Source organism: Paramisgurnus dabryanus, chromosome 17 (genome assembly GCF_030506205.2).
Source record: "Paramisgurnus dabryanus chromosome 17, PD_genome_1.1, whole genome shotgun sequence".
Lineage (NCBI taxonomy): Eukaryota > Metazoa > Chordata > Actinopteri > Cypriniformes > Cobitidae > Paramisgurnus > Paramisgurnus dabryanus.
In genome coordinates this window covers 25,806,735-25,823,989 of record NC_133353.1, presented here as the reverse complement: position 1 = coordinate 25,823,989, position 17,255 = coordinate 25,806,735, and the positions used below count along the sequence as shown (strand labels likewise).

At 43.1% G+C, this 17,255-nt stretch overlaps 1 protein-coding gene across 2 annotated transcripts in view; it reads right to left on the bottom strand.

The window, feature by feature from the left end:
* myo6b (myosin VIb) overlaps nucleotides 1–17,255 on the bottom strand; it is a 110,071-nt gene that overhangs the window by 89,010 nt on the left and 3,806 nt on the right. For both annotated transcript variants that reach the window (XR_010544406.2, XM_065288482.2), the window contains exon 2: nucleotides 1,338–1,479. Coding sequence is in view for 1 of the 2 variants with exons in the window: in XM_065288482.2 (XP_065144554.1) it covers nucleotides 1,338–1,454 (117 nt within the window). In the remaining variant the exon portion in view is untranslated. The remainder of the gene's footprint in view (nucleotides 1–1,337; nucleotides 1,480–17,255) is intronic.

The following is a 17,255-nucleotide window of genomic DNA, read 5'->3' as shown; positions in this document are numbered from 1 at the left end:
AGGCTAAATGCTAACACATTCACAATGCGCTGTGCAAAGATGAAGTGCACGCACTGTTGAGATAAGAACATAGTAAAATATTGAAAAATGTTTTCCTTTAAAAAAGTGTGGTTCAGGAATCAAAGTAAAGTGGTACCAGCATTAACTTACTTGTAGGGCCCGACCGATATATCGGCAGGCCGATATTAGGCATTTTCCAACTATCGGTATCGGCATTCATAATGGACAATAAATGAATATAAAAAAAAAACGGACGAAACAGCCTTCATTAGATTTCCTCACTGTTGGTGTTTTTGACAGAACGCTCTGAACCAGTAGCTGCTGGTGGGGTCCAGATTTAGGCGTCTAGCCACTGCCTGAGTCAAGTGATCAGCAATTTATATTTTGCTGTTGTTGTTATTTTTCAGAACTTAACAGAATTTGTCTCCAGTCCTATTCAAAGTTCTATGTATGAACCAAGTCTTTTAAAACTGGTAACTTTGAACGAAAAACACAACAACAACCAAATCAAAGACCTTTACGTTTCATATCTTAAGTTTGTATTTTTATACATTTTATTTATCAGAACTCTAATATATTTTGATGTTCCTCTGTTCTGTTGTGACAATAAAAGAAACAAGTTTCTTTTTAAAATGCATTATCATATTATTTTAGTTAAAACTCATAAATAACTACAAATAACTAATTTTAGGGAAATTTGTTAATGTTTTGTTGCGCGTTTCTGAAATAAAAAAATATATCGGAATATCGGATTTTAAAACCAACAAACATCTGTATCGGTATCGGCCTTCAAAATCCTTTATCGGTCGGGCTCTACTTACTTGTGTTGCCAGATCTTGCAAGAAAATCAGCAAACAAGAACATGCCCATAATAAACTTGAATAAGTCTAAATGCTATAGTATAAAAATAATACCAAAAAACGCTAGTCTTGATTCTAAAAATGCAGCAGACAAAACAGGACACAACACTTGACTACACTTTCAGAAAAAATTTTCCCTAGCTGACACAGGGGCAGCACCCTTTCAAAAAGTACAACTCTGTACCTATAAAGTTCAAATGTTACATATTAGGACCTTTTTAAAGGATACTGCCCCAGTGACAGCTATAGGGACCATTTTTTCTGACAGTGTATTGTAATTGCATGTACCACTGTACCAACACAACTTAACCTATTACTGTAAAAGCTACATTATTTAATAATAGTGACCCCACTAAATTAAACTAATAGCTTTGCTATTTGTAGTAATGCTACTTTCAAACACTGCAGCCACCTGTTTGGTCCCTGGTTAAGTGTTTCGTGGGATACATTTCAAGGGCAGGAAAGCTGATGCCTTACCTTTCCTCGTTGATTGAGAGGATCTATGGTGAGTGCGTCGGCACCAATGTCCTCTATCATGCCCAACTGGAACCCATCGCTTGGGTGGGGCGCCCACACAGGCTTCCCATCATCCATTGCACCCCACAACTACACAGCAGCTCTGAAGGAAACACACACACACAGGGTTAAGAGTAAAGACTAAATGATGGCTGGCCGTATGCAAAGCTTGTTCAACAGAAAAGTGATTTTGTTTGACACACCCCAAGTGAGTGTAAACAAAATGCCTTTGTAGATTACTTGAAATGGTGAACAACAAGGTCACCTCTTGTGCAGATTATTAAAGTGATAAAACTTTGACAAACAACTTGACTACTTGAAACTGTTGAAATTGAAACCTGTAACTATATGAATGATGTTTGACTGCCAGGAAGATGGTATTGTGCATGATAGGACATTGATATGGTGCTATAAGAGGTGGCTTAATGATTAAAAAAATGTATTTAATGAAACCACCCTCAATTTTTTTATGGTTTTCTGGTCATCAGATGAGGCTTAAGTTTCTCCTTTAAAGGTGCAGTGTGTAATTTTTAGAAGGATCTCTTGACAGAAATGCAGTGGACTGAGCCGTTGGTTGCAATTCGCAACCTCACCACTAGATGCCGCTAAAATTTACACACTGCACCTTTAAAGTCTGTGGGATTTATTTTGGTGTTTTATCACCCACCACAAAAAAACATAAGTAGGTTCAAACAATTACAAGAATAAAAGCATCCCAAGCTATAAATGTTGCATGATTTTTGCTATGGACATTGAAGTTTCATGACATCACTCGACTCTCACTTGAGTCCTTAGAAATGAACAAAGTTCAAAGTAGGTCATGCATAGGTATGTTCTGACATCACAAGGGGAGCCAAATTTCAATTACCTATTTTTGTCACATGCTTGCAGAAAATGGTTTAGATTATTAAGTTACTGGGTTGTTCTTTTTCAATTTTTTTAGGTTGACAGAAGCACTGGCAACCCAATTAAAGCACTTAAACAATGAAAAAGTCAGATTTTCATGATATGTCCCCTTTAATATATTTATCCCAATCGCAAGTAATAGCAAAAATAATAGTGATGGTTGAATGGACATATACCAGTAATAACCGTGTCAGATTAAAACCAAAATTATATAATTTATGTTCTTTAAAATCACCAAATCATGCTTTAAAAAATTAAGAATGCTTAAAGGAGAGTCCATTTTCTTAAAAAAAATTCAGATAATTTAAGGGCTGGACACACCAAAACTTTTAAACGTGGCTGAAAACGCCTTGAGGACGCCCAATGCCAGCTGTTTTTCAGCTGAGGGCCAGCTTTCTTCAGCTGAGCGCTTTGGTAACTGTGATACTTCAGCTGCGAGTTGGTTGGTTGCTGTGGTAATGTCCCGCCCCTCCTCCACTGTGATTGGGCGGCTGTGTGAGAACTGACATTGACGAGCGGAGCTTTTCTCCCAAAGTTGAATCTCTTTCAACTCTCGACGCTCAGCGCCGAGCGCGGAAAAACCGCCGAGCGCCGGTTTTCAGCGCGGAAAAAAACCACTAGCTGCTGGCTTATTTGAAAAACGCCGAGCTTCCATTGGAAACAATTGAAAACATGCGCCGGCCACGGGCGTAAAAGTTTTGGTGTACACAACCCCTTAGGATTGGAGGAAGACGAGAAGTTGTGGTTCAAAAGTGCATATTTTTATTTTTTTTGTCAAAAATGACAATCATTTCGTTAGATAAGACCCTTATGCCTCGTTTGGGATCGTTTAAAGTCCTTTGAAACTCTGTTAAAACTGCAATTTTAAACTGCATTAAAACTGTTAAGTGTTGGGGTCCATTAAAGTCCATTAAAATGAGAAAAATCCTGGAATGTTTTCCTCAAAAAACACAATTTCTTCTCGACTGAACAAAGAAAGACATCAACATTTTGGATGACATGGTGGTGAGTATATTATCTGGATTTTTTTTATTTTAAATTGACTAATCCTTTAATAAATCTACTGTGTTTCAATGACTGTGCCCTTGTCTACCAAAGTATATCAGTCCCGTTAAGGAATTTTACTGCGTGATGTGTCTTTTCAATGATCTTACTCTTCAGGTACGGCTTATCCTATAACGGTGTCTTTAATCTACTTCTCCCACAGATATCTTCATCTGCACAGAAAATAAAGCTGGTGGTCTGATCTCTTTATGTGCTCTAAGGCACTGATCGTACAATAAACAATACATTTCTTACAGTCTTCAATACAAGTCGCCTATTATGATGAGGTGAGGAATCCTAAACCCTGCATGACATCCGAAAAGATCCATAAATCAACCGGGCACATCAGACGGCATGACCTGCTGTCAGTCTACAAAAGCAATAACGTCAAATCCCTAGGGCCTTATTGAACCTGCCAAGAGCAAAATCATACAGACTTCACATTAAAGATGTCTTTCTGGTGTGCAAGGTAGGACGTGATAATTACTCCATCCATGCTCTGCTCTGTTCAATGTTTCACATTCTCTGATGTTTCAACAATGGCCCAATTATTGTCAAGCATGCTAAATAGCCCCATTATGCGCTTGGATGTACATCTGTGCCAATCACTCGACTCTCACTTGAGTCTTTAGAAATGAACAAAGTCCAAAGTGGGGCATGGGTATATTCTTCTTTTTTGGTGCAGACCTCATCATAGAGCTATCTGGCACATTCACAGGACTCTCAGTACAGTGCTAGATCAATCTCCGCAAAATAAGTTTAAAATGTGTAAAAAGCCAGTGGTTTGAATAGTCCCAAAAAGCAATTTATAAGCAATAAATCCCTGGTTTTGCAGACAGGGTTTAGCTAAAACCAGGACTAGGCCTTGGTTAAATTAAACATCTTGTTTAAGCAGATGTTTAAGCATCTTTTATAAACATGCCATAGAAAAAGACCCTACTGAGGTATGTCTTGAGCGAGAGGCAACCTTCCGATCTCTCTGATGAGGCCAATACGGAAGAGACTTAAACGGCAATTCATAGACTGGCCACTAGGGGCTGGCTTCAAAAGGGAGTCAATTCTCATAGACCTCTGCACTTTCGCAGCATTTCCATGCGCAAAATATGCAGCGCTTGCATGATTTCATAATCCCCGCATTTTCGTAGCAAAAATCACATATCTTAGCAGAACGTTGAAAAATTTTGCATTTACTTCACACAAGTGCAGCCAAGTCCCCTGTTGCCATGGGAACGTTATGAAGTGACATGATTATGTGACGTAAACATTATTGAAAAGCTGAAAAGATCCCGCAGTTTTTGCAAGTTCCCGCAATTTTATCGCATAAAATTGCTTAAATATCGTGTATACACTGTAAAACCTAAGTGTTAACTCAACTCAAACCATTTAAGTAAACCGGTTGCATTCGTTTTAAAACACATACATTTGAGTACTGTGAACTTAAACAAATTGAATCATATGTAGTTATGCACTTATATTTAAGTTCACACTACTTAAAATATAAGTGCATAATTGCACATGACTCAAGTACACAGTACTTAAATATATGTGTTTTAAAACTTAAATGGTCTAATGCAACCGGTTTACTTAAATGGTTTGAGTTAAGTTAACTGTTTTACAGTGTATTCCATCGCATTTTTTAAGAAAATGTGCCGCAAGATCAATGATTTTTGCTCGCAACAATCGCAAAAAAACTCTGCATTTTTCTGTAAGACTGTTTATTCTGTTGAACACAAAAGAAGGTATTTTGATTAATGATGGTAAGCACCTGTGGTGGGCTATCTTGATCACTGATATTCTATTTTAATATATTTTTTCAATGAGTGTGTGTTAAATTAATCCTATAATAGTCTATTATCTTCATTTCATAGCTTTTCTCTTTGTTGCGCTGTGTCCAGGAGTGCATATTTATGAATAGAGCATTTATCCAATCATATTTTAGCCAGTGGCTGACATCATGTGTTGCCAGGGTCAAAGCCTTCAGAACGAACAGGGCAGGCACCTTCAGCTTAAGATAAATGTCGAATTGGTGTCACCGGCGCCTTCTAGCTGGCTTTCAATGACGTCAGCATTTATGTGTCATTTGATTGGATTGACCCCCAGCAGTTTTAATCATACCGGAAAAAAATTGTCCACTGCTTCAGTCGAACGGACATTCTCAGCCCTACAACCATTTAAAACTTGTGCCAGAATTTACTGGACAGTCTCGACTTTCAGCTTTAGCCTCTATGGGAAGAGAAAAGGAGATAATGCTGTACAACAGAGTAATTAAACACTTTTCGAGGAAAGAAAGGAGGATGGATTTAATTTAATTTTTAAATTGAAAAGTTTAATAGATTTTGTTAAAGCAAATAATATTTGTAAAATGTTAATTTTGTGAATATCCCTTTTTTAATAGTAAACCTTTGAAAAACTCTTTGCATTACCTTTGAATAATAGACTGTCAACAAAGTAATTTCTTATACTTTTGATTCTTGAGAACATTTGCTAAGCTTGTTCAAGAACCATTTATGCAATTTCTTTAGCAAAAACAAAAAAGAAGAAGAGTTTGACTTCATTTCAAATATCTTTCAAACGGGTTTCTGTATAATATTTAGCTGCATCTTATTTTGTAGTGTCTTAATTTAATAAAGTAAAATTTGACTGTTTGTCCTTGAGGTCATTTTACTTTGCAATTAAACTGTTGATGTGTTATAATGATGGTATTACGAGATTGATTCATTCAGATAGGACACCACTGAAAACCTAGGTGTCAAATGCACAGACCGCCAATGGTTAGCACACAGTACACTGTACCCATCGACTTTCATAGTATTTGGTATTCCTACTATGGAATTGAATGGGTACAGTCTACTGTGTGTTTACCATAATTTATCAAAATATCTTTTTTTGTGTTCAACACAATAAAGAAACTCATACAGGTTTAGAACAACATGAGGCTGAGTAAATAATAACAGATTTTTCATCTTTGGGTGAACTTTCCCTTTTAGCTTTGTCTGTGAAACCGGGGGAAAATATTTTAAAACAAATCATGACTTGAGAATGTGAATTCTTTTAAAGACCTTAACAAGAAAAAACATTTTGATTGTTGTGAGCGTTTTTATTTTGCTATAACATATAAAGCAAAAAAGTCCACAGTTTCTGTCTGGCCCTGCCTATGACTCAACCTAGATTGATCTACCTAATAGATATGAACTGACCCAATCTTTAATCTTTGAGATTAGATTATTATAAAGACTATAAAAAGATCGTTTTAACATTCACCAATAAACTTGAGAAATGGTGCAGTGTAACCTTTGATATATCATAACTCTGAATACTATCAAGAAGGACATTATAAATGTGTTCATTATATTCCTAACATAAAAAAGATCAGTTGGAGATTCTTCTATAGGGCTGGGCGATATTGACCAAAAATCAATTCTGGGGTAAATATTAAATATCTCGGTATTTTCCAAAACGTGGAATAAATGTATTCATCCAAGTCAAATCTTATCACCTTTTTTTAAACAGCATATGATAAAAATATAATTCAAAGAAAGTGGTTTCCTCCATTTACAACTGCACAACATGCAAACTGGTTGGAAAACTTATCTCGGACCTCAGTGAACATTTCTGGCAGAGCTTCTGTTCCAAAGAAAATGTCAGGTCTGTGCACCTGTTATTACCGGTAGGCCTATTACTTTTTCCGGCCAGGATATTCCACTCTCAACATCAGTCTCCAACCTGGGTGTTATAATGGACTCTCATCTAACTTTGGAGGCTCACATCAATCATCTGTGTAAGCCCTTTTTCTTTCACCTCAGGAATAATGCCAAAATCCGTCCGACACAGACGTAGAAAAGCTTGTTCACGCCTTTGTCTCAATCAGACTGATACAACAATGCACTTCTTATCGGGATCCCTAAAAAGGTCTTCGGAAACAGGAGTATAGTCAGAACAGTGCTGCTAAGACCCTGTTGAGGGCGTGCAAAAATATGGCCAAAACTCAATATACTGCCCAGCCTTATATGACATAAACTCTAATCCACATCTTTCAAATGGAAACAAGAAAAAAGTTCAAATTTAAATGTAAAGGTGAGTCCAGAGTTCACCAGGCACATTTCAACATTATTTAGATTTCACAGAATTTAAAAGAAGATTAAAATGTTGCCGACAGATAGTATATATTATAGTTTATTGGGTTAATCATTCCTGCATGATATCGACCTAAATAGATATCGACACTCTGGCTGCAGAGAGGAAGTACACTTTTGAAAAATATCGAGAGGAAACATTCCCAAGATGGACTACACTGTTGTCATGAGCACAGCATACAGTAAAACAAAGAAAGAGACAATAAAAACGTCACATAAACAGTATCTGGCCTACTGATACCATCTTTTAGATTACTTTTACAACCGTTACTGCATGTGTTACTGTAATATTCAATTTTAAAGAATTATAGTTCAATAAATTACGTATGAGTTAAGACGTAAATCTATTTGAAAAGCAAATGAGTAGTTCAGATGCAAAACCCTCTATGTGCATCTGAAATGGTTCTTGTAAATGAGCATTTTTTTATCAGGCTCTTATGTTTAGGTTCAGTAATTTCTCTTCAACTCTTTCAGATGCCTTCCTGATAATGTTCTTCTTTAAATATATAAACATACAATATATCAATTGAAACAGACCCTCTGCTTTCAAACAAAAAACTATCCTACCTATCCTACAATTTGTTCTCTTTTTATCGCCCCTCAAATATGGGTAGGTTTCTTCATAAATACAAAAGTTTAAGCAAAAAGCTGTGATAATTGCATTTTTTGTGAAAGATGTTTGATAGAGATCAGATTCAGAGCGATTATCAAAACATACACGAACTTTGAACTATTTTCCCTAAGGGGTGGCTTCCGGGGTTAATAAGTTGTGTAAGAGCACCACCTGGTGGAAAATAGGAAATACGGATTCCGGGAAAACTCGTCATTGGCAGGGAAGTGTTTTCTCTTACTTGTCCAGTGTTTCCGCTATATACATTCAACCGTGGCGGCCCGCCACGCCTAAAACATCCCCGCCACGCCTGTGGTTGTGAATAGAAGGGATACAGCAAACGAAATCTCGCCGGATGAGCACTGTTTTATCCTAATCCTTCACCCAAACCCAACTCTAAACACAAAATTTCACAGGATTGTAGGAAGTATTTGTATCTCATTTAGCCAGAGCCGTTGTTTTCATCCTAAAAATCCTACCTCTTAATCTAATACTAAACTTTTCGGCATTTTCTGTATCCCTTCTAGACAAAACCCACAGCGGCAGCTCGCAAAATAAATAAAGCTACCAAAATGTCCGCCCTGCCAGACTGGCTGTCTTAAAAGAAATAAATTTTTTGTGGATTGCGTGTTGTTCACTCATTTATAAATAAATCTCCTAAAATATCATAATTTCCTCCATGGGTTTAGTTTCATGCACAAATAGATTTAAATCAACAGATGATGATTAGGCTACGTCTCTGTTTTGAGAAATAATAATAAAATAAATAAGTCTACACGAAATATGTTATAATTATCAGACTGACAAAACGAATAAAAAAGTATTTGAGTTGCTGTTCTTTTTTTGTGACGCGCTGTTAAACCAAAGCAGCAGAAAGCACAAGGTTTTCTCTTTATTGTAAGTTTACACAAATAAAAAATACACAATTTACAGTTTCGAATGTTATTTTACTTTTATCTGTATGGCAATAAATTAAAGGTAATTTAAGTTGCAAGGTCATCACGCGTATGCTTTTCACAGGCGCATATACACGGATGCAGCGCGGAGCTGCGAGAAATGACATGATTAAACTTTCGATTTAACATATTACGAGGTTTTTGGACATTCATTTGTAATCACTGTACTCATATTATCAACTTATCTGGACATTAGTTATTCAGAATATAGGCTATAAGCGCAGCGCGCTGCTGACCCCTCAGCTGTCAGTCAATCTTCTGTGCTTTAGATCGACACTCACAAAGTTTCACATTAAATGATAAGATGTTTGCCCAAAAACAAAAGGCTAACGCTTAGGTTACTCACGTAACCCCGGTTCCCTGAAATAACGGGAACGAAGCATTGCGTCAGTTTGCTGACGCTATGGGGGAAACTCCTGTTTACTCCGTGATTGAAGCCTATTGGTTAACGTCTGTAGAAAATACAGACCAATGACGTTTGAGCCCGCGCGGGGGCGTGGCACACGTCCCTATATAAGCCGGTGAAATACGTCAAGAGCTCATTATTATTCGACTGAAGCGCGCAGCCGAATAACACTCGCTGCGTAGACGTTTGTAGCACGGCCAGCGACGCAATGCTTCGTTCCCGTTATTTCAGGGAACCGGGGTTACGTGAGTAACCTAAGCGTTCCCTTTCAATACGGTTCACTTCGCATTGCGTCAGTTTGCTGACGCTATGGGGGAACGTAATCCCATCCCGCCGTGCATACACAACGGACTGAGGTGCCCTTACCGGAGAGACACTGCATGTGGCCCTAACCCAGCATATACATAGCTCTAGCGAGCGCAAGTGTAAGCACCATATATGAGACAGTAATACGCATACAGTGAAGTTTCTAAACGCACCATGATGCATATACAATAGAGCACAAGACGGCGGGTTCTCTGAGCGCGCCGCGAGCTGTGCATGAATTATTAATAGGTAGCCATGACGGTGAGCTAACAACGCACCGTGAAGGCATACAGAAACGCAGTCGCGTGAATCATTAAGCCGATAAGACCTGTGCTTGTAAGGCAGGGACATCCAGGCTATAAAATCTGACAAACGTAGACGGCGAGGACCAGCCGGCCGCGTTACAAATGTCAACGATAGAAATCCTCGTAGACCAAGCCCAAGATGAAGCCATACCCCTCGTGGAGTGAGCTTTTAAACCAACTGGACAATGTTCATTCAGGGAGGCGTAAGCCAAAGCAATGGCTTCGACGATCCATTTAGATAGCCTCTGTTTAGTGAGCGGCATACCTAAGGAATGTTGCGCGAAGCTTACGAACAGCTGATCTGACTTGCGGTATGAGGCAGAACGGTCCGTGTATATTCTTAACGCTCTGACGGGGCAGAGCGTGTTCGGGGTTTGTTCGCCGTCCGCCGTCGGAAGGGCGAGAAGTGAAACCACCTGAACTCTAAATGGCGTGGTCAAAACTTTAGGAATGTATCCCGCTCTCGGTCTAAGGATCACTTTGCTATCATTAGGACCGAATTCCAGACACGACGGGTCAATTGAAAACGCGTGTAAATCGCCCACTCGTTTAACCGATGCCAACGCCAGGAGGAGAGCGGTTTTAAACGAGAGAGCGCGCAGGTCAGCCTGTTCGAGGGGCTCGAAAGGGGGACCGCGCAGCGCTTTCAGGACCGTGGACAGATCCCAAGACGGGACCGTGTTAGGTCGCGGTGGGTTTAGTCTGCGAGCGCCTCTGAGGAATTTAATGATGAGATCATGTTTTCCCACGGTGCGACCGGCGATAAGGGCGTGATTCGCCGTTATCGCCGCCACATACACTTTAAGCGTCGAGGGCGCGCGACCGCTGTCCAGCATTTCCTGCAGAAAGGAGAGAATATGCTCCACTTCACAGGTGTTTGGGTTTAAGTCTTTCGTCGTGCACCAGTCAGAAAAAATAGACCACTTTTGAGCGTAAAGGCGCCTGGTAGATGGGGCCCTAGCTTCAGTTAGAGTATTTAACACTCGTCCTGAAAGGCGTGATGGTTGCCGTTCAGAGACCAAACGTGTAGATTCCATAGCTCCGGCTGTGGATGCCATATCGTCCCTCTCGCCTGAGATAGGAGGTCTTTCCTCAGCGGTACTGGCCATGGTGCTGATGTTTTCAGCTGCCATAGGTCGGGGAGCCACGGTTGATTGTGCCAAAACGGGGCGACCAGAATTATCGCGCATTTCGTCTCTCTTATCCTCTGAAGGACCTGTGGTAACAGAGCCACCGGAGGAAAAGCATACAGAAGACACGCCGGCCATGCTTGCGACAGGGCATCGTGATGTCTCGAGAAGAAGATCGGGCAATGCGCGTTCTCGTCTGATGCAAACAGATCGATCTCCGCCCGGCCGAAGACGGTCCATATTCTCTCGACCGTCTGAGGATGCAGTCTCCATTCTCCCGGCGGCGGACCGTTGCGCGAGAGAATGTCTGCACCCGTATTGGCTACACCCGGTACGTGAGTCGCCTTTAACGAACGTACGTTCGCGTGAGCCCATAATAAAAGCCGTTTCGCCAGCCTGGATAGGGAGCGAGATCTCAGCCCTCCTTGGTGGTTTATGAACGAAACCACCATCATACTGTCCGACCGCACTAGAACGTGTTGATGTTGGAGTTTCGGTCGAAAGTGTCGTAGCGCCAAGATAACCGCCCACATCTCGAGGTGGTTGATATGTAGCTGAGACAACTGGTTGTTCCACGCACCGAAGGCGAGCTCGCCGTCGCAGTGAGCGCCCCAACCCGTCGCAGACGCATCCGTAGTCACCACTTTCCTCCTGCTCACGGAGCCGAGCTCCGTGCCCGAGAGGAAAAGGTGAGGGGATGTCCATATCGAAAGCGCTTTCACGCAGCTGTACGTGATTTTGATTAATAAGCGGCCCGACAACCAAGCACGGGGCGGAACTTTCGCTTTCAACCAAAACTGAAGCGGCCTCATGAACAGCATTCCCAACGGTATTAGTGGGGATGCTGCTGCCATCAGACCCAGCATTTTTTGGAATCGTTTGAGAGGGAGATGTGAACCCGCTTTGAACGATGCCGCCTCGCGTCTGACCGTGAGCGCGCGTTCCTGTGTAAGCCATGCCCGCATCTTTAATGAGTCGAGCGTCGTGCCTAAGAACGCGATTCGCTGCGTGGGGGTGAGCAAACTCTTCTGGAGGTTGATTTTGAACCCCAAATTCTCCAAATGCTGGAGTACAACGGTCTTGTGCGCAGTAATTTCCCTCTCTGACTGTGCTAGAATAAGCCAATCGTCGAGGTAATTCAATATGCGGATGCCGCTCTGTCTGAGAGGGGCGAGAGCCGCATCCGCACATTTGGTAAATGTGCGTGGTGCCAGAGATAATCCGAAGGGCAGGACTTTGTACTGGTATGCTGTCCCGTCGAACGCGAATCTTAGGAACGGCCTGTGACGTGGCGCTATCGGAATGTGAAAGTAAGCGTCTTTCAGATCCACTGATATGAACCAATCGCCCGGTCGAATTAACGCCATGATTCGTCTGGCTGTAAGCATTTTGAACGGCCGTTTGGCAAGAGCGCGATTCAAAACGCGTAGATCCAATATCGGTCTGAGGCCGCCGTCTTTCTTTGGAACGAGAAAATAACGACTGTAAAAGCCTGATTCGCTTTGATCCGCCGGGACCGTCTCTATCGCGTCTTTTAGTAATAAAGAACGCACCTCTTCCCTGAGGATCTGTACACGATCGTCTGGGACAGTGGTGTAGAGAACGCCGCGAAACCGGGGTGGTCTCCGGGCGAATTGAAGTGAATAACCGTGTTGGATTACGTTTAGAATCCAGCCCGGCATACCGGGAGTGGATTGCCAAACGTGAAATTTGACGGCGAGCGTCGATATGCTTATGGACGTTAAGCCGTGTGTGTGTGTTTGTGTGTACAGAGGAGGAAATTTGCTCTTTTTGTGAAAAGGTAAAAATTTTTGTTTCGCTGTTACAGCGAGGGTGTGTCCAGCGCCCGAGGGGACTGAAACACGCAGAACTTTCGAGGGCGGGCCGGCCGAAGCGGGACCAGAGCCTCTTTTCCTCCTCAGACTCTCTTCAGGGAGGCGGCGCCGGCGTCGGGTCCAGTGTAATCCGAGGACGGGGACCGCGGCGTCGAGGCGGGCCAGCCGGTCGTGCAGGACGCTGGCGCTTGACCTCCGGTTCAGCTCTCTGCTGGGGCTGAGCTGGTGCTGGCTTAGGGCGTTGAGCTGGCGGCGGTTTTGGGCGGCCGGTCTCAGACGCTGAGGCAGATCGTTTTGGTAGAAAATGCCGCATAGCCTGCGACGATTTCTGTGCCTCAGTGAAGCGCTGGGTGAACCCCTCCACAGCGGAGCCGAAGAGCCCCGACGGTGACACGGGCGAGTCGAGAAGGGCAACCCGATCCGTGTCCTTTATCTCCGTCAAGTTCAGCCACAGATGTCTCTCCAGAACAACCAGGCTGGCCATGGCTCTTCCTACAGCCTGAGTGGCGACTTTAGTGGCGCGAAGGGCCAGATCAGTCGCGCTGCGCAGGTTCTGAAAGGTCGACGGGTCCGGACCTGCCTCGTCCATGTCACGGAGGAGTTTTGCCTGGTATACCTGCAGCACCGCCATCGTATGGAGAGCGGATGCAGCGTGGCCGTCGGCGGCGTAGGATTTCGACGCCAGGGTCGATGTCAGGCGACAGGGCTTTGATGGGTGGTTCAACTTCGCCCTCCATCCGCCGGCTGAAGACGGGCAGAGATGGGCGGCGACAGTTTCCTCGAGCGGCGGCATCTTGGAGTAGCCGTGTTCGTCGGCGCCGTCCACTACGGAGAGGACGTGGGAGACGGCGCTCTGAGCTCGGGTGGAGTGGGGAGCACGCCAAGATTTGGTGAGCTCCTGGTGAACCTCAGGGAAAAACGGCGCCTGCCGTTGGCGGGACGATTGACGGCGCCCGGGCTGCAGAAACCATTCGTCCAACCGGCTGAGTTGAGGCTCTGACGGCGGCGACCACTTAATGTTGAGCTCCGCCGTAGCTTGCGTCAAGATGCGGATGAGCTCAGAGTCGTGAGGACGCGACTCGGTAGGTTCATCAGCGGCGGCTGCGTGGGCGTCGTCATCCGAAGCCGCCCAATCCTCTAACTCCTCAGAGGATGACATCACTTCCAAGTTGTCACCGGACCCAAAGGAAACCATGCCGCTAGCACTCGGCAGGGGGCGTAGGTCCTCATGGGCGAAGGTGACAGGGTGACGGCGGGGAGACAGAGCACGCGGGGGATGAGCCGGCGTGGACTCGGTCTCAGGGCGTCTTCCAGCTTCACGGCTCCGCTGCTGTTTAGGCGGGAGAGCACGGGAAGCCTTCCGTTTAAAGATCTCGAGGCGGGAGCGCAGCACCGCGATAGGAAGGAGCTCGCAGTGGGCGCAGCCCGCCTCAGCGAGTACGGCCTCGGCGTGGGCAGGACCCAGACAGATGACGCACTCCTTGTGGAAATCCTCCACAGGCAAAGGGGCTCGGCAGGAGCCGCAATGCCGAAGCGACATTATCTCAACGCGCTTCTGCTCTTTTAGATAACTCTTTTTAGTCTCACCGGAAAGCGGCAGGGGAACACGCTGGTGTGTTGTAGTCCGCTGCAGTGCTTGGATCGACGGCGAGTAAGGGCTTCTTCTTCGGAGCAGCGAGAAGGTTCGCGCTGAAGGAGAAAAGTAATGAGCTCTTGACGTATTTCACCGGCTTATATAGGGACGTGTGCCACGCCCCCGCGCGGGCTCAAACGTCATTGGTCTGTATTTTCTACAGACGTTAACCAATAGGCTTCAATCACGGAGTAAACAGGAGTTTCCCCCATAGCGTCAGCAAACTGACGCAATGCGAAGTGAACCGTATTGAAAGGGAAACACTGAATACTACTTAAATGGGACTGCAAGACATTAATAGTCGAATCTGTTTGTAACTTACATTATTCCCGTGGAAGAGAAGGACGTTGGTAATAAAAACTTGAGGCAGACGGTGAGACTGTTTCATCTGTTTTCAGACGAAACAACAGGGTGGGGGTACCCGCGGGTGAAACTCCTAATATTTGATGTAACGGGTGTAATAATATTAATGTGTTATATGCGTTGTAGATCCAGGTCGGGACTCAATAGGCGAGAGTAAACTGCGGGTCTAATATCCAAGACCAAAATTCGACTAGATTCCGATAGGTAACAGTTTTTAAATGGCACCGTGCTTTGTGTTTAAGATCTGTCTGCGAAGAGCATTAAAGGTTTCTATTTAACTGCGCGATTTGCGGTGTGACCGGGTCGGGGTCTTTATGTCAAACAGGCCGGTTGTGGAATAAAATTGCTGCTGATGTCGGATGGCTAACTGGTCGGGTGTTCTGTCAATCACAGCGGTGCGGATTATCAAATAGGACTGTGCGTGACTTTGCAACCGCTCTGTAACGCTAAACACGAGCACGAACTTGCACACTACATTAAAAAACTACAATGAAAGATCCGTATGAAGCTATAAAAAGTTTAGATCAAACATAGAAAAGCAATATGCTATATATATAAGAAAAGTAAATGACAGCATGAAAATGATAAAGAATACATGTTAGTTTACTGTAGCCTATTTTTTACATAAAAAAAATAATGTACATTTATAATCATCATGGGCGCCCCCTGCCGCCACAGCTGGAAAAAATCCTAGAGGAAACACTGTTGTCAATGGCGGGGAAAGAGTTAATGGCAATGAAAAGTTTATTAGTCAGTTACTGAAGGTTTTTTGGCAAACTCTTGCTTCTTTGGACAATACATAGTTAAACGTTGCAAAATCACTAAAGATGCAACTAAGAACATTGCAAATAATGAAAGTCAAAACATAAAAGTGAAGAAACTAAACAACACATTAGGTGGCACTGTGATCCATGTTACTGCCACATTGGGTTTGTGTTCATGTCCAAGCACTTACAAGGAACCAAAATTTGAAGTGATCTGCTGTCGTTTGGTGTCCCGTCCAATTAATTGTCCATGAACTTAAGAGGATTTTGCTGAAAAATCAATGTGCGGTTTAATTCTTCCAACAAAACGCTATTTCTGATATTTGATGCCAATGTATTTGAGGAATATATAATACATCCCAAGAGTAGGGATGGGCACCAGTACTCGATTGTTCGAGTACTCAAATGTGGCATCGATGATCAATCACGAAAGCGATGATCATGTGGATTTTTTTGTGGTTATGGCAGCATTTGGATGTCTGGTTAGCAACCTGCCGCCCGCGCAATGCTGTGAAACTGAACACACATCACATCACTGAGGCACTATGGTTTTAAAAGGATGCCGTGATTTTGGGATTCACTTCGGTAGGACGAAAATGCAGTCAGTCAGGTGCAAAATTTACAGCGCCATCACAAGTTCCCTCATATTATATCATATTTAAACATCAAATGTCAAGAGTTACCAGAGAGCGATATGAGCATTACATCTTGACTGACAACAGGTGAGAGGATGACACGACACACAGTAATCGCTAAAATGATAGCAAAAGCTGCTTATTGTTATGAAGCTCGTGCCTTGGCTGGACGTGTTTAAAAGCGTGCTGCTATTGTGCACATTCACAACAGGAGTTAAACTTTCTCTCCAGTACATAACTTAGTTGAAGTCTTGCATTTTGTGCAGATAGATGCACGTTGTATAATACATTTATGTTGTAAGTCTTAAAAGGCCATTTCATTTTTAGAAACATTATGCTTAAAGGACAAGTTCGGTATTTTAGACTTAAAGCCCTGTTTTCAGATTGTTTATGGTGAAATAGAATGGTTTTGATTTGAATTTTCGCATGTTTGTGTTTCATCTCACACCTCTACAATGGGTTTAATGGTGCACTGGAACAATCCTTCCTAAAATGCATTAAACTTTTGTTTACAAAGACGTGAAACTCACCGAGTGGTCAGGGGTGTTCACTGATATGCTCACACAAAAATCGCTGCAAAAGATGCTTTCCAACAGCTGTTTTAGCATTCGTTGTTAACTTGTGGACCTATTTTTCCAAACGCCTCACACCCGTACATTCTTTCGCTTAGAGCTTGAATAATAGACACTCCAGCCCAGGTGGTGGCGCTAATCCGCCTTTGCCAATTGCAAGAATAGAAACAAAGTTCCCGGCGCGGAGTAATACCGTACCTCACAGGACATCTAATACAAGTCAATGGAGTTGGTAAAAACTACGATAAAACAGCTGTTGGAATGCGTCTTTTGGAGCGATT